The sequence below is a fragment of the Malaya genurostris genome, chromosome 1, assembly GCF_030247185.1.
Source record: "Malaya genurostris strain Urasoe2022 chromosome 1, Malgen_1.1, whole genome shotgun sequence".
NCBI lineage: Eukaryota > Metazoa > Arthropoda > Insecta > Diptera > Culicidae > Malaya > Malaya genurostris.
In genome coordinates, this window is record NC_080570.1 from 132,983,195 (window position 1) to 133,002,229 (window position 19,035).

The following is a 19,035-nucleotide window of genomic DNA, read 5'->3' on the forward strand; positions in this document are numbered from 1 at the left end:
CCTCTAGCATGCTACGAGTAGGACTGAAACGTTAGCTTTAATTTCGCTTCTATTTATAGATTCGCGTGCTTCCAACAGCTTCGCTTTTGCATCGATTGACCAATCAGAGCGATGCTCTCTCTTTAATACATCGCTTACTCCTTCAAAACCGTCGTCTATGGCAGGGAAATCCGGTATGCCAAAGATTTTTAGCAGCCAAATAGGACACTGCTTGCTACTTATAAAAATTTCAATCAAATATAATTGAAAATACGTGACTTGATACATTCAAATCGGAACGAAGAAATATTTCCTATCAAATGATGAAATAATATTAATAATTGATACAAAATAGACTGAGCTGTAAGTGTTTAAAACCTGACCACATTTCTACGTGTAGTTTTTCTGATTTGCACCACTATATAGAAAATAAAGATGTGTTCCACATCAAAATCTTTAGAATGATTTAATAGTTACAAATACTTTTCCCCGCTTTTGCAAACCTAATTATTAATATTTGTGCCGTACGCCAAGGAAAGTCATTAAACAAGTCTCAGAATACTGCCAACTGCCAAAAAATGTGAGGTTCAATATTCTAACAAAATCGTATCAATGTTAAATTGTGATTAGCACAGGTTGCGATGCCTATTCTCATGCGTCTAGAGCACTAGAACCTCGTTCTTGGCTAAATGCGCTGAGAACGTACAAAGCGTTGTACATTCATTTCTGTCGCGTACATAAATGTACGTGCGAGTTTTTGTAAGTGCAGCTAAAGCTCTTTGGCTGCGCATGGTTGTCTTCTAAGAATGAGAAGAAACTTGTTTCAGGGCAATAAAACGAACGCGTATGCGTAAGGTACGAGGTCTGTTCAAAAAGTACCCGGAATTCTCATTTTTCTAAAAAAATATTTATTCGTCTACATCTATATGGTCCCCTTCAAAGTAATCCCCCCTAGATATAATACACTTATGCCAGCGTTTTTTTTTCAGTCTTCGAAACACCCCTGATAGTCACTTTTTGTAATGCTCTGTAGCACTCTCAGCGATTCTGCCTTTATCTCTTCAATCGATGAAAAACGCTGTCCTTTCATGGGTCTCTTCAACTTTGGGAACAGGAAAAAATCACACGGAGCGATATCCGGTGAATAAGGAGGTTAGGGCATGATTAAAGTCTTGTTTTTAGCCAAAATTCTTAATCAAAATTCAGCAGTTTTGGAACGAAATTTGCTGCCACTCGTTTCATGCCCAAAACATTTGAAAAAATATGATGGCATGAGCCAACTGATATGCCAACTTCATCAGCAACTTCTCTAATAGTGATTCGGCGATCATCCTTAATCATTTTTTCCACTTTTCCCACATTTTCATCGATTATTGACGTGCTGGGTCGACCGGAGCGTTCGTCGTCTTCAACGTCTTCGCGGCCATCTTGGAAACGCTTATACCACTCGTAAACACTTGTTTTTTTCATAGTAGACTCACCGTAGGCTCTCTGTAACATTTCGCACACTTTGACTCCTCAATTCTTCCATTGTTTACACTAACAAAAATCGCCGAGCTCAAAAAAACACGTCTACACCAGCCGCTACAAGACAGAATGTAAACAATGAATACAGCTGAAAATTTCACCATACATTAGGGACATATGTACCAACACAATAAAAAAAAATTTGACCACCGGACTCTCCAGACGCGCGCAATTAAAAAATTCCGGGAACTTTTTGAACAGACCTCGTATGCTGCTACTCTGTGTGTACAGTTCCCACATTTTAAAAAATATCGTAATTTTAGTTTTGTTACCCAATTTTTTAATTCACGGTGCTCTGTTTTTCGATTCACAATCGGAAATCTTGACTCGCATTTTCGAGCGCAAAATGGGTTTATTTCCACCTCTGGTTCAAACCTAGGACAGGGTCTGACAAATAGCTTCTTTTTCCAGAAAAATATTCCTCTTCCTATTCCGATTGCTTGCTGGCACATACCCAGAGGGGGGGGGGGAGGGGGCAATTGTGAATAGATAGATTGTAAGAGCATACTATTTACTCATTTATTTTTATAAATATTAAACAACTTGAAATAAATGTTCGCCTTGTTTGGGAGGCGAAAAGACGAAGAAAAACGAGCTTAATCCACCTAGCAGTGAGATGATACCTATTTTTATCAATCCGCATGTGTTTTTTGCATGAATATTCTTCGGTGTTTAGGTTTTCATGACATTATTTTAATGACCCTCGTTTTAAGCGACAATTTGAGATTTTAATCACTCATTACTCTGTAATGTCGAAACTGCAAATCGGATCGAATTTGAATCTAGAAGTGTGATAATCGATTAAACATGCCATGATATGTAAGTTCCACTCTAGAGTTTACGGTAATTTAAGGTACTTCCAGAGCCGGTATTCAGGAACCAGCATAAACCAAACCGATTCGTATGGCCATATGACGAATAAATTACAACAGTTTTGAGTTCAACTTTGAAGCTTTTCGGGATTGTCATCTTCTATATCGGTTTGAATTTTAAAAATTCATCATCATGTAATTCGAGAACCGGAAGTCATAATTGGATAAAATAATTAATTTTTGTATATAAGTTTGTTTTAATTAAAATTTTTGTTTCTGAAATTTGATTAGGCTTTTTTTGAGAAAACGATTGAGCTTTGAGAAACGATTTTATACTGGAACCGGAATTCTAAAAGCGGTATGGCCGAAGTCAGATAAATTCACCTGAGTAGCTGTACACTTTACATTTGTTTCAAAACATTTGAAAATCAGTTAAGACATCTTTGAGAGATCATAGCACGAATTAAATTTTTAGGTGCCTTCTGATCGACAACTGAATACCACTAAAACTGAAAAAAGTTAATTTTTTTATCGACTATCCAAATCTGCTAACCCGATAAACCTGATTAAATTATGTGGAATAGATATTTTTATACAATCCCCGAAACCGGAAGTTGGATCTGACTGAAAAGCAAGATGTTTTATAGAACTTTGAAACTTTTCATTTGAATCTTAGATGATTCTTAGATTTCATTTGCATCTTAGATCGGTTCAGCCATCTTCAAGAAAAATGAGTTACACAATTTTGATTTCGTTTCACATATCATCCTGTAGTTCCGAAACCAGAGGTCGGAACCAAACATAATGCAGGAACTTTGTTTGGGAGCATACGACTTTTCGTATGAATCTGAATTTGTAGAAAAGAAATTTTCCGAGAAAATTAATTGAAGTTATTTGTCACACACGCATTTGCTGATCTCGACGAACTGATTCGAATGGTATATGGATGTTATGTTGTTCCAGCATTTATTGCTGTAAGTAGTTTAAAACAAAATAATTAAAAAAAATTCTGCCATCATCTGGTTTACATATGTCATATTCGAACGATTATGTTGCCAAAAACGAGCCGTGCCAAAATCGGTCCGAGGCTAAATGTCATGAAAAAGAATGCTGTACACAATCCTTTTGGTTCTTAGAAACAATTGTATGTAACAGTATAAAAAATCGTGTTTTCCGTTGCTCCCAAGCATTTCTTTGTCATACAGCGCTCAAAACTCCTACTGCTGGAATAGGGGGAAAAGTCGCTTACAGAAAAATTTCGATATCTCCGTTAAAAATGGACGGATTTTAACAATCTATGGCTTGTTGGATAGGTATTACCGTGCGGAATCTAAGTCTGAAAACATATTCTGTTTTCAAGGTCAATTGTGACAGATACTGTCAAAAAACTGAAAATTTTGACATAAAACTTTGTATAACTCAAAAAGTAAACATCCGATCTCAAAACCATTCAATAGCGTTTTGGGTGACGGGGAGACCTTTCATTTGCGACTAGTTTGATGAAAATCGGTCCAGCCATCTCTGAGATCTCGACCTCTTAGTTGACAACACACATACGGACACACACACATACACACACACACACAGACATTTGCTCAGTTCGTCGAGCTGAATCGATTGGTATATGTCATTCGGCCCTCCGGGCCTCGGAAAAATTTTCGAAAGTTTGAGCGAATTCTATACCTATTTTTTATATATATAAAAATAGGTAAAACAAACAAAAGTTATGATACGAGATTATGAAACTAGTGCTCCTTTGGATTGCACCGTGTGCTAACAAGGGACAGTGTTAACATTACATGAAATGAAATGGGTCTGGATGAATGGAAAAATTTAAAGTAAGATTCTACATATGAAAAAGATTTTCGGCGGATGCATACTCAGGACTAAAAAGACGAACGCGAGCGCATTTCGGAAGCATGTTTGGCTATGCTGATTCAGATTCGGTTAGACTCAGTTTTCTTGGATTGAATTCTAAGTGAATTCTAAAAATATATTGTAGTAGATTGTAGTGGTCGTCAAATGGAGAGGGTTTTATACATGTGTAACCGAAGTGGCATCAAGATTGTTTTTGTTGCTGCGAAAGCTTATGCAGTTTTGGTACTCATCACATGCAACTTCAATGATGTGTATTATCTCTGGAATGTTTATATTGCACTAGTGCGCAGTGTTCTGGAATATGAAGTTACAATTTACGCCTTGTATCACAATGTTCACATCGATCGGATCAAAAGGGTACGAAAGTTGAAAGTATTTCGTCCTATTTGATTTTTGAATCACTACGCTGCGAAAACCGCTGTGCTCTCATTTACCAACATAAGGAGTGTATCGAAAAGTAGTTAACAACTATGATTATTGATAAAAAAGCGAAAAAAAACATATTTTGACATCATTTTTCGGTGGCATAGAACCAACAATTTTGCTTATTACGCATTCATTTAACGTGAAATGTGCCTTGTCTGACATGATGATCTTTAGATTAGCATCACTCTTCTCATATAAAAGGGTATGCAAATGTCGAGCACTTGGATTGAGAAATGATGCCGAATATGTGACATAAACACTGAATCATGCTTTTGTGGACTACTCGAAATAATTTGAATTATTTGGCGTCAAAAATAAGCGCAAAATTAGTATCAGAAATTATTTAATGAACAAAAAACAATATTTTCATGAGACTGTTTTGAAGAAAGGGAAACGCATTGTCACACCACTAGGTGGGTAAGGAAGGGTTTTTAAACTTGTAAAACGATTAGAACGAAGGTGAATTGATCGAAAAATGAGGTACGTAGGTTTTGTTTGCTCGATCGGACTTTGACAGTAATTTAATCTGTCTATTTAATTTTGCACATTCGACACTCGTGCAAAAATGTTTGAAATCAATACCGTAGAAGGGAACAAGTAATAAACATGAATGCTAACTAACAAATTTTTTTGATGTATTATCGAAATAATCACTCGCGACAGAAAGCAAAACCACAAACCAAGTTTCAAAGAGACTAATTTTAGTGCAGTGGAATTTACCATCAGACAATATAGAAAAACAGTATTTGGGAAACTCTACACCTATGAATCGTACTCAGTTTTCAATTTAAATCGATATTCGATTCGGCCGATCATACCGCAAGACACAAACGATGTACATTACCAGAAACATGTAAATTGACTCTTTTAGTTGACATATCAGTCATCAGATATCCATGCTTTTGAGCAATAACAAGAATAATCAATTTGACTCTACTCATATGATACAAACATCGCACTCTTTATCGAATGTCTTGATTCAATGTTTTCATAGCAGTGATTTAAAAACTCTCCTAATTCAAAACCGTATTCACAAAACAATATGTTATAGTTTGCATCGCTATAAATCACAACCACAAGAGAGCATATGCGGTTACAACACTACACGGTAGCAGTGGATCAAGCTGAACGACGTTCCTCGGTTCCCTTTCCCCTTACCGCCCACAATCTACCAACCATTCACAGCAGAACACAACACATAGGTTAAACGACTCGACTGAAGAGTCCCTATGAAGTTAAACACATGGGAAATTGAGTTTTTTTTACTGCTTTCAGTGCATAGAGCCGATCGAACGCCAGGCCCTTGAAGTAAAAGTCCAAGCCCGAAATCGTATCAATCTATATTTATGTACGTATACGTCTTGTCTGGCGGATCCGGCGTGCACCTAACCTCAAACTAATGGAATGCGGCGATCTTGAGCCGTCGACATAATATGGCGCAATCTGCTACAGCTGAAAGGAACTCATTCTGCGTTCCAACAATGCGCTTTGCACTCGGATGCTCTGATTCGAAGTCGCATTGAGTCACTATTAAGTGCATGTGATTATCCAATAAACAGAAGATCTAGTCAAGAACTGCGCTTCTGTTGGACAGATGACAAGTGCGACGGCTCCGTCTCGACTGAAATGTCGCCTCTGACGAACCAGAATTCGCAGAAACTTTGAACTCGTCAATACGTCTTCAACACACAGCTGAGGTAAACATTGGAAGACGGGATCGTGGGTGCGGATTTTCCATGCTATTTGTATAATGATAGGTTTACACATCGCCACCACATGTGCGCCACTGACTGACTGACTGATTGGTTGAACAAAAAAACAAAAAAAAACAAGTGTACTCTCTTGAAGCCGCTTTCCCAAGGGATCCGATTTCCGCTCCAAGTGCCTTCTTACAGCCTGCTTTCCATCCGGGAGGTCGTCAGTGTTTCGGAAAGTGTGTTTGTGTGGTAGGAAAAATTGTTTAAAATCCAGCATTCCTCTCAAGGCGAATTTAGTCTGCGTGATCCGATGGATGCATTTTTGCACGAACGTTTTCGGATAAACACATCGCCAACGAGTTCCGTCAATTTGCGCCTGGGTTTGCTGCTCCCGGTCTGCCCCGCAATAAACAAAAGCTTTGATCATGAATTTGTCGTTTCACTAATTAGCTTTGATTTATAACTGAATCGCGCGGATAATCAAAGCCGTGCCGGTATGGGCTGTCAAAAAATGCAGATCATCAAGATCATTTTGTTTAGCACAGGAATCATGTACAAGCTAGCAGAAATTTCTGCTCTGCACTCGAATCTTCCTGCGGATGGATGGGGATTCGCTTGCCGAATGTCGGAAGACAGAAAACAAAATCAGATTAGACGAACATGTGGCGCTCGAGTATGTTCTGCCTAATGCTCGAAACAATGGGTTTTACGAATCAGGGAACAGTTTTTGGAAGAATATTTAAGATGCTTAAGAGATACCGAATATTTATGTAAATGCAACAGACGAGGCGCAATGATCTCTTTGAATGGCCATGATTTTTTTTTTGTGTTTTTAATTTTTCTCTATTTTCTTCTTCCTACTAACAATTTTAATTTTTGTGAAGCGTTCATCATACAGCTCTTTGAGTTAATTCCAAACATTCGATAGTTGTTTATCTTTCTTATTTGAAGAAAATTGTACCAAACAAAGCTTTCTTAGGCTCAGGATCCAGCATGCTAGATGGCTTACCAAATTCTTAAAAATTTGTACATATATAACATAAATAATGATTAATCAATATACGCGCAATACAATATGTGTTGATGATAAATTACAAAATTTACAAAATGAACATCGTTTCGCCTAATGGGTTAATTCGGACAATTGAGGTTTCAGTCAGTTTGTTTAGTGTTTTAGACAAATATTGTAATCCACATAGTGGTGAGTGTGGAAATAAAAGAAATTAACAGTTACGTGTTGCCATCACAATTGAAGAATCCAACCAACTCTTTTGCGATCGCTGCGCTGTCCGAGTGGCGAGCTTTGAACTAAGCGATGGTGATAATTTTCAGATTTTGCTTGAAGATTCGAACAAAATGCAGGGTTTTTATTTTTTTTTCTTATGAATCGAATACTAACACAAAAACGTGTGAAAATTTTGTAAAAAAATCGATCATAAATGATTCAGTAACTTTCCGTGGTATGTTTGATTGATATTTATGGAGAAATCGTAACATGAAATACGAAATTCGAAGAAGTGAGGTTGGGTACTGTTTTCATATTTGGGATATTCTATGTTTTTTGGGTTGGATTTTGAGAATAATTGATAACTTATGATCAAAAGTTTTATGACTAGTCTATTTACTCATGTTTTATCATCTAAATCAAATCTGTATGTGAACTGAAAATTTCAAATTTCATCCCAGATTGTCAAGAGTATAGGACAATTTGAAATCATATGTTTGATGACAACACGTGAATAATCGTTTTTCTTACCCATATTTGTAAGGTTTTACCATCTGCAATCTTTCAAACTCTAGTAAAATGAAAAATTCGTCAAAAATTTTTCTAAATACATGGGATATGTCAAAACAATCACCATAACGCTATCTCGTGGTGACCACGCTGATTGGATTGTTCAATTAATACAGAAGATATTCTGAACACTTCGACAGTCCCACGACAAAAGGGCCTAACTGAAAATGAGAGCCTCTCTTTGTTTACTTTCTCTTTTGATTATTACGGAGTCATTACTGCAGTTTCTTGAAAGTTTCCAATATAAATCGAAAGCTTGTGGTTTTAACTTGATACTTTTGCGAAGAGTAGGGCGTCATACATGAAATCAATCTGGTGAATCGTGAAAGAAAAGGTAAACAAAGGTAAACTGTCATTTTGTCGTGGAACTACCGATTGGATATATTGCACTTACACCAACAAATTCGACATCATTCATAGCATACGTGAAAATCAGCCCGGTGGCAACAATTAGGCGCTCTAGCCAGTGCTATCGTTACCAACATCTCGGTCCTTCGGGGACTTCAAAGCTAGCGTGTCAGTGAGAGCAAAGTAAACAAATACAACACTTCATCGATTGTGAAAGTCAGTATTGCAATTTGGCACCGCACGTTTCATAACGATATCACAGTCATAATCAAACATATAAAAATCTACTTTGTTTCAACAAATCACAGATATTTACCATGAACATTTTTTTAATTATGTTACACACTTCTTCGTTGTTTTCGTCTTTGCGGAAAAGATGATGGTCACAAAAACATGGCGGCCCAGCAGAGACCTGGTGAAAACAGACAAAGAAAAAACGGTCAACTGTCTCTAAAATTACCCATATCGACAGTCCCACGACAAAAGGGCCTAACTGCAGATGACAGTTTCTCTTTGTTTACTATTTCTTTCACGATTTACCGCACTGATTTTATGTTTGACGCATTATTCTTCGCTAAACTTATAAGGTAAAAGCACATGCTTTAGAACAACTTTTATCTATTAAAATTATTTCATAGTAAACTAAATTTGCAAGTTGAATTTACTATGAAATTGTTTGTCAAGAAATTAACAGGAAAGCAGAAGTAAAATGTTTGTTAATTTTTACATAATAATTATTGAAACAACCTAATCCACTGAGAAAAAACAAATATCTAGTTTTGTTGTGTCAAGTAACAATATTTGCTGTACGTTTGCTGTTGCGTGAAACCCAAATTTAGTTACAATTTCATTATATCTCTCTAAAAACCATTTTTAGACAATGGGTACATAATTTAGTAATCAAAAATTGAGCGAAAATGTCGAAATTATATTTACCCTTTATTTCACGAGGGTTTTAATTAAATTTACTGAAATAACAGAAATACTTGACAGGCTGAGCAAGTCAGTATAATTATGACAGGAAGATGTTCAGTGCATTCTACTGATCACTTAGCAAATTTTAAGCAAAGCTAAGTTCTGGCATAACATTCCCATTGTGGAATTGGGCCTTACTGTTTCAAACAGACGTCGCTGCCGATTCTTAGCGTACATAATCATTGCATGCTATGACATTTCATTAGTAGGCGCTTAAATTTTTATGCAGTAGCATAATATATGCGGCAGATCTAAATTATAGCCGGATTCAGTGAAAAAAAAAGACCAAAATACCTGTCGAATCAGTTTCAGATTATCAAGACTGTAAAAGCTGTTGAACAAGTGCCCTAAATAAAAAGAAATTCTGGATATAAAGAACTGGAGCAGATGGCTATGCCATCTTGGAATTCAGAACTACCTCAAACATCGTTTTCCGACATCTACTTATCCAACCCGTTCCGAAAATACCCATATTGTAATAATTTCCATGGAATATAAATGAGCCGGAAATGATTTTCATTGTATGCAAAAACCTCTTTTTACGAAGTTTTGTTCCTAAAACGAGTTATGTAAAAAGAGGTAACGTAAAAAAAGTTTACGTAAACGGAGGTTTGGGTGTACTACTATTTCACTGACACTAAAAATCCTTCCCTGTCGGGGCTCGTTGATTTTAACAACAAATTTTCCTAATAAAACGATTAAACTAGTTGAAATTAAGAATTTAGTTTGCTGAAAAAATGATTGTTTTTAGAAAATGTGTTTCGTTGCCTAATATTCTAGACGCAAACCAGCAAAATTTCAATTAAAAACGAAATTCTCATTGGCAACTAATTTTGTGATTAAAACCAGAATTAAAATTTGACTCTATCTATCTGTCACCACCACTGCTGAAAGACAGCACATAGAAAACAAAAACGGTTGTATTGAGAAGTTTATTATCCAAAACTCATGAGAAGTGTCAATGTAAAACAATCCATTAAAACGTTCAAATAGATAGTCTTGTTGAAACTGATTGCAAATTGTTTTGAAGTTTTTCGCATGTGCCACGATATATCCATATTTAAATTTCCAAACCGATATGTAAAATGCCATAAACTCTTGGTGGAAAGTGTTTTTGTTCAGAATTTGACCTCTTTCGATTCGATTGTACGTAATAATGTTTTTACGTGAAACAGTGAAGTGAGTTTCGAATGTTGCATTCTAATGCTTATGACAGACATGTGATATCGGAATCACTGTACATCGTGAAATCACATGTCTGTCGCCCTAAATCACGGTGGTATCACGCGAGCATCATGATACAACGGTGATTTCCGTACTACGGTTATTTATCGTTGTACTGTGCAAAATCAGATCACTGTTTACTGCTACCAGCGCCATTGACGACCGATGGTGAACTCACGAAACAATATTTCCTTCTTCAGAGTATCAAATAATAAACAACCTTTGTTTGAAAATTTGAAAAATGCTAACCAGTAGCATAAAACTTAGGGCTGTCCATAAAAGACGTCACGCTTTTTTTTTGACGATTTTTGACTCCCCATCTCCCCTTTGTCACAAATTGTCACAGAAGCAAAGACCCCCTACCCCCCCTATGTAACATGTCACGAATTCAAAATAAATAAAATCTCAAATCTCAATACATAGTCAATATGTATGACAACCCATACAAATATGAGGAAAAAATCGATTTATTACATGCTGTCATTAGATTAAAAAATAATCCTAAAACTACAAAATCATCGGAATTATTTTATTAATATCAATTATATAAATTATCAAAAGTATTTGGTTGGAATTGATGAAACATTTAAATCATCTGTTTTATTCCTCCTAGGGGTACACAGATAATATTATTGTTTTAGGTAAAGAATAATATTTCTTTAGTGTAACATACAGGGCTGAGAAAATAAAGACTAAAACCTCATCACAACGAGATCACTGCCGGTGAATCTTTTCATGATCAGTTGATCAGTGAATTTTAAATCACATCGATCAATATCGGTACTGATATTCCGTCACACAATGGGTAGTGATTTTGAGCTAAAATGATTCTTGATTTATGTAAGTTCAATCATTGGATGATTCGATAAGCTTTGATGTTGTCTGTTGAAACAGAAAGACCAAATTCCACAAAAGGAATGTAATGCCAAGACTTTGCTTTGAAGTTGGTGGAGGAAAATCACATATGATCTAGATAAGACATGACATGATCTACGTCTGAAACCGTTGATCTCCCGCCCTTTTTTAAATGGAGTACAATTGAATAAACTGCATCAGAATCAAATAAGAGCAATTCTTACGATATACTATTCTCAATGCTAGAAAATCAAATTACTGAAAAAATTGTCAGTGTATAACTTAAGTTAAACCGTTTGAAAGCATCTTTTTCTTTTTTACTCATATTAAGAAAAAAAAATTATTTCGCTAATTTACTCGCTCCTCCGTTCACTTTTGCTAATCACAACCGAAATGATTTCCTGCATCATTCATTTCCGAATTTACAAGAAGAAGCTTTTACATCAACAAGTTCACATTTCCCTATAGAATGTAAACGTTTATTGTGGAGATTTTTTCAGGAATTAGGGCGAAGCAGTAATATAATTAGGTATTTCAAAAATGCGCTCATTGAAAATATTGGATGTCACATTCCAAAAACCTCCCCCCCTTCCCCCTGTCACAAAAGGTCACGTTTTATTAAACACCCCCCTCCCCCTTGCGGTGTGACGTCTTTTATGGACAGCCCCTTATACACTTTATCAACGTTGTAGCTTATTTTCAAAAAGCAGTCAAACCAAGAAATGTACATAAATTTGGTGAAGTCTTTAAATACTAGTAAGGAAAAGAATATATTCATATTTGTACATAAAATCAGCACTATTGAGTTATTGTTTTCTGTTCAATAACATGTAAGTTTATTGTCGAAATTGGTTTAGAACACATAACGATTCATATTTTGAATGCACATGTGGTAATAATAAACGATAAATATTCAATACATCAATAAACCAATTGTGTAGTCACAACTTTAAACTCCTCAAAATCCTAATAAAACCATTATGAGATTATATTCCAGCCTAGTAGATCATTTTTCATAAGCGTTATGAAGTAAAACGAAGCATCAAACCTATGTCAAATCTACTTCGGAATGATTTCAAATTCAAGAAGGTTTTAAAATCAGCTTTATGATAAACGTAATCCTTTTTATGAAAATTTCGTAATAAATAAAATGTTTCGTTGAAAGCATTTTTTTTGAATATGTGTGTGCCATGCCGTTTTTATTGGTTACATAAAAAGAATATCTTAGATTTATTTACTATTTTGAGGCTCAATGTTAAAAGTTTATGCGCTCTTATTTTTATTGTGAATATGCGGGTAAAAAAGGAATTATTACTGAACAACTTGAAATTTTTGCGGATTTTGCAAAAGTCGGCATGATTTACAAACAAAATTCTGTGATTAATCACATTTTCGGTACAAATCAGGTTCGTTGCATAAAAAATAGTGCTAGTGTTCCGAAAATTAGTTCTGAAAGTCTGTCATACTTCCTTCATTTTCTATTTTTATATGGTTTTACTGTAGAACATCAAAAGTGTTAATGTTTTTCTTTGTGACAGTACGTCATATAGTTGCAGATTGCAGAAGCCAGTTGAACCATTCATGTTGGTTGAAAACAACATTTTATTGTTCTAATTCAACTTAAAAATTAGTTGAATGAAAATGGAGTGTGCCTTTGCTAAGAAATGACAGCACGTTTAATTGGTGAATTTAACTAAAAAATAGCCATTTCAGCAAATATTTTATTATTACTAAGGGAATGAGAATTAAAAAATCTAAATCAGCAAAAGTAAGATTTTTTTAGCTGTCTCAAAAAATAACTAACTAAAATCAGAAAATCAACTAATTTTTTCGCCAAAGAGCTTTCGATCATTCCGTGCATACATTTTCATGGACACAACTCATAAAAAGGTAATATGCACATAGTTAGAATAAGCGGCAATAGTAAAATGATTCTATCGCAATTATCAACTGCCCGTATAGAATCGGATCGCGAAACGAGAATAAGCGACCGTTTGTTGCTTCAGACGCGTCATCGAGAGAAATTCGCTCTCGCACTGCCAGTTTTTTGTTGGTACGATGATATCCGTCTCTCTTTGATGGCACTGATTGAATCGTGTGAAGAGTTGCAAGAGAGTGTTCTTTGATACGATAAAAGTCATCCTTGAACGCAGTACACTTTGTACAGTCATCAGCAGGCGCCAAATTTCCTTTTCTATTGTTCGCCTGGCAAAGATATTGGACATGGTACCTGAATTTCTCAATAAATGATTAACTCAATTACTATGGTCACTATTTCATCCTTTCTTATGAAGCAATATTTTAATCGAGGCATCAGTTATATTAAGAAAGTTGAAACTCCGATGGAAGTATCATGGTGACAAAACAAGGAACGGGTATAGCGTGATGGGCAAGTCGATGCCTTTCACGCAGCCCGCCTGGGCCTAATTCCCAACCCCGCACATAAGGTCAGGCAATTTAATCTGACTTTTAATCAAACATCTGCGATTGAAAAGCTAGTCTTTCAACAATGACTCATTTACTAATATTCACAGTTGAATCTTTTTTCAATTACGCCACACGAAAAACGAATTTCAAACGAAAACTTAAACTCTGATCTTTCACGTAAATTTCATCTTTCTCACTAATACGTGAGTTAGAATTATTTGCAGAAGCTCTAACGAGAGTCAATCCGTACATTTACGATTTTTTTTCCTCCGGCAAGACCTTCGCGGAACACATTTTTTTTTAAACGGACGAACAATAAGACGAACGGACCAAGCCAGACAGCCACCGATTTTTTGGACCGGGTCTGTGTTTCGCGGAAGAGCCAAGCGGTTCTCGCGTCGACGAACGTTGAACGAACAGCAATTTTCTCATCAGCTACAATTTAACAATCATAAGTGGCAGCAAGATATCCAGACCCACACTCATCCGTCGGTCGGTCGGTCGCCCTCTCGAAGAGGATGAGGCAACTCTTGCCCGCAGACACTATCGTGCGGTTTGCGGTGGAAACTCAAAGAACGACAGGTAATTTTCTCATCAAACTGGTGTAGATGATCCCCTCCCCCCTTATCATTCTTTCTCTCCCTCTCTCACTGTTTCGTCTTCGAACCCCACCAATTAGGTTCTCTGATTTCAGCTGGTAGGAATTTGGCTGAAAAGTCACAAGAGATACTTACACTTTTGTTTTATACTGTTCATTGAGCTACACATGCTGACGATCTCGAGCGTTCGATAGTTTCGGAAGAGAGCCCCGACGCACAGTCCAATGATGATCCCGAACAGTCCGTACAGAATCTTCTTCCGCTGTGACATAATTCTAATAAGTCTTCTAAATTTCAGCTTAACCGTAAGATCGCACTTTCACTCTAGTTCACTGCCACACTACACTTATTAGTAACTCACTAATCCAAAACTAGGCAATGAATAAAATCCTCGCTTCATCGATCCGATCGGTTCGGGACCACCGAGAGCACCTCCGTTGGATGGATCGGATCGGATCCGGATAATCTCCTTGCGGTAAAAGGTCTTCAACGGGCGCACCAACAGGCAGTAGTAGTTCCATTTGTTGTCGACTAGCAGAAGATTCCAGCGTCCAAACGGCAGTGCGGAAGATGCTAGAGCTGCTGGAAGCGACACCGAGGCTATTCGCTGATCGATGCGCAGTATCATGTTAGATCTGGAAGGGCAGAGAAAAAAACGAGTGTTTTACCTCTTAATTGGGATTGACTTAAAACAATCACATCAGCACACACAAAAAAAAACGCTAATCGTGAGAGATATTTATACCTCTAGACCTTGAGTTGACCTGAATCGGTGATATCTGGCATCAATCACAGCACCTTGCGCCCCTGGTATTACCGGTGACTGTAATTGTTTTGCTTTGCACTTTTTTTTGCTTTCCATAATTATTTCTTGCCTCACACTTCCTCTCAATCATTGAATCAGGCAAGGATTGCATTCTCTAAGATCTGATAGCGGTGGGTAAATCAAGCAAACCAATTGGACTTTCACGAGCGAAGTAGATGTCATTTGAATTTTGCAATACACGGTTATTTGCTGCTAGTCAGTTTCAAAAAAAAATGAATTTGTTTTTAAATTCAGTTCACTTCAATTCAAACAGACATCCTAAAAATACTGGAACAATTGCATGGTATCATGTTCATAATTTAAATGTGGTTTACCGAAGTTTAAATGAAGGCCTATTTCGCACAACTGACTAATGAAGAATAAGCGTGTAAGTCAGTAGTGCTCACAGAATTTCTATCGAATTTCCAACTGAAAAGAATAACTCAAATTTACCAACACTCAATAAAAAACCCTTCTACAGGAAGTATAAAATATAACAAAACCATACAAACCGACGGGTGTCTGTACTAAGCCGCGAAGCAAATTGACGACACTCGACCTTCGCCAAAACAAAAAATGGCAATCGTTATTTTTACTTATTTCACCTAATTTTGTCGGTCTGTCGGTCGGTTCGTTCTCAGGCTCAATGAACTTCTCTAATTTCCTCCCTCTCTGTCCTATGTTCGTTGCTATATCAGTCCATCTATCGTTATCTCTTTCCCGCGCTAACTGTAGACTCTGACACAACTGATCAAGTTTTTCTTTTAAATTCGTCAGCACGTTCGTCATTGCATACATACATACATACATTTAAGCTGGCAGCCAAACTAAAAAAATGTGCTTTTTTTCGCGAACCTACGTTGTGCTAACGTAGAACTAAATTCGACAATCACTGACAGCTGGCGTAACGATTCCATTTCCGGTGGGTGTGGAAATTCAATCATACATTTGTTCATGTTCATTTATTGGGCCTTTCTTTCGTAGCCGCCCGACGCCGTAATGAATGGCTAAACACACAAAGCGATTGCCGTCTGCGATTGGCATTGGCGTGGTCAGGCACCGTTTCAAGCGGATTCTTTCATAAATTTTGAATTTATGTATTTTTCCAGATGAATCTAATTCTATTAGCATACATGGGAGATCTATTTCATTTCAGCATTAATACAAAATGCTGAACTAAAAATTGTGATATAAACTTAGTTTTTGCCTTTCTCATATAGAAAGGTTATGCAATCACTGTCAAAACCGACTTTTGAATCGAGGCCCGGAGAGCCGAGTGTCATATACCATTCGACTCAGTTTGTCGAGATCACAAAATGTCTGTCTCTGTATGTGTGTGTGTGTGTGTGTGTATGTGTGTGACAAATAATGTCACTGAAAGGTCTTGAGGTCCCATACAAAGTTCCTGAGTTTCATATGGATCCGACTTCCAGTTCCGGAATTATAGGGTGATATGCACCAAAAAAAGGAAAAAAAATAGTCACACACGTTTCTCAACGATGGCTGAACCGATTTTCACAAACTTAGATTAAAAGAAAGGGTTTTACGATCTTATACAATTTTCCTAAGTTTCATTTGGATCTGACTTCCGGTTCCGGAATTACAAGGAAATATGTGAAAATTTATGAAAAAATATGCAAGCAATTTTCTCAGAAATTTCTTAACCAATTTTCACAAACTAAGAAGCAAATAAAAGGTCTTGAAATTCTTTACAAAGTCCCCGAAAAGTTGATCCAGGTCCGACTTCCGGTTCCGGTATTACAGTGCGATTAGTGAAAATTTTCAATTTCATGAGTATTTTTCACTAGCGATGGCGAAACGAGGTGCACATTTTTATAAAACGTACTGCTAAATTGATCTAGTTGACAGATCTGATTAGTTAGTGATTATATAAAGCTACTTTGAGACTACTAGTCCCCGGTTTCTGCTTCCGAAAGCACCGGTAATAGTGAAGAAAATCTCCAAAAACGGAGCTCCCGTCGATTTCTCAGCAACGGTTGAGTCGTTTTTCACGAGTCATTATTCAACTTAAGGTTCTCATTGCCTTTAAATATCCTGTGCAATTTCATCCTGATCCGACTTCCGGTTCCGAAGTTATAGGGCGAGGAGTGTCATAACATTCAAATTCAAAATGACGATGCAGGGGAACGGGTATAGCGTTATGGGTAAGTCGATGCCTTTCACGCTGCCCACCTGGGTTCGATTCCCAACCCCGCGCACATAGGGTCAGAAAACTTTTCTGGGCCGAAGAGGTGAATGACAACAATGTTAAAATCTCTATAACCGATAAAAATGACGATGCAAAACTGGTAAAAATTGAAAGGAACGCACAAATAATATATTTGTTATTTTTATCAAAACATTGATTGAACCAAACCAGTTCACTGAGAAAAATGAATTATCATGTTTTCTTGTTTTATTTGCTATATCAAACCAGATTTTTCTTTGTCACTATTTCAATAAAAAAAAATCGTTGTGTGAAATCCAAATTTGATTATTTTTACAAGTTTAAACTGTTGTAAGATTGTGTCTAACATCACTTTTATTTCTAGAACATTGTATCACTGACAGGAAGAAACTCAAGTAAATTGAAAAATTCGTCAAAAATTATTCTAAATACATGGAATATGTCAAAACAATCACCATAACGTTTTTTCGTGGTGACCACGCTGATTGGATTGTTCAATAGAAGTGTACCAGTTTTGCCTTTCGCTATAGAAAGGTATTGGAATTGCTAGAAAAATCGGCTTTCGAACGGAGCATCGGAGATCCATAGTGTTATATACCATTTGATTCAATTTATCTTACAGATGGCTAAACCGATTTTGACAAGCTTAAACTCGTTTGAAACCTACTATTGGGCAATTGATCAAGTTCGAAAATCAATTAGCTGTGACTTCTGGTTCCGGAGATATGATAGTATAAGTGACACAACCGACAAAACACATTGTTTTTTCACCGCTCAATTTTCTTAGAGGTGGCTGGTCCGATTTTAACAAGCCTAGGATTATTTGTAAGTTTCTATTTAATTGTGGATAAAGTTCGAAAAAGAAATTGTTGTCACTTCTGGCTCTGAAGAAAAAATAGTATAAGAGACGTAACCGACATCGTTCATCGGCTGAATTTTCTCGCAGATGATTCAACGAATTTCGATAAACTAATTTGAAAGTAAACAATTTCAATCAAATTTCGAAGGGACATGGTGAATATTTCCGGTTCGTGAGCTTACGTAACCGACAAATCCCAGTGTTTTTCAATGCAATAAAATTTTTCGGAGATGAAAGAATCGATTTCGAAAGACTCAGACTCGTTTGAAAATTGTGTGGATTAAAAAGGCTGTAAAATCTTTACTAAAATGTTCTTTTTCAGGACCATTACTTGAATGTTGTCCTACGACTACCTCGTGGTTATATATATTCGATTTTTACTCCCGTTTTACCTTTTTTTATATATATAAAAAATAGGTATAGAATTCGCTCAAACTTTCGAAAAATTTTCCGAGGCCCGGAGGGCCGAATGTCATATACCAATCGATTCAGCTCGACGAACTGAGCAAATGTCTGTGTGTGTGTGTATGTGTGTGTGTCTGTATGTGTGTTGTCAACTAAGAGGTCGAGATCTCAGAGATGGCTGGACCGATTTTGATCAAACTAGTCGCAAATGAAAGGTCTCCCCGTCACCCAGAACG

The 19,035-nt window shown here is 36.6% G+C and overlaps 1 protein-coding gene across 6 annotated transcripts in view; it reads right to left on the reverse strand.

The window, feature by feature from the left end:
* The window catches only part of LOC131425812 (chondroitin sulfate synthase 1), a 67,534-nt gene that overhangs the window by 9,101 nt on the left and 39,398 nt on the right, over window positions 1-19,035 (reverse strand). For 5 of the 6 annotated variants that reach the window (XM_058588012.1, XM_058588011.1, XM_058588016.1 and 2 more), the window contains exon 2: window positions 14,678-15,177. In XM_058588012.1, the coding sequence (XP_058443995.1) occupies window positions 14,678-14,813 (136 nt within the window). In that variant the 5' untranslated portion in view covers window positions 14,814-15,177. Of the gene's footprint in view, window positions 1-14,677; window positions 15,178-15,287; window positions 15,415-19,035 lie in introns of those variants that run through there. The other variant, XM_058588014.1, reaches the window with a different exon arrangement.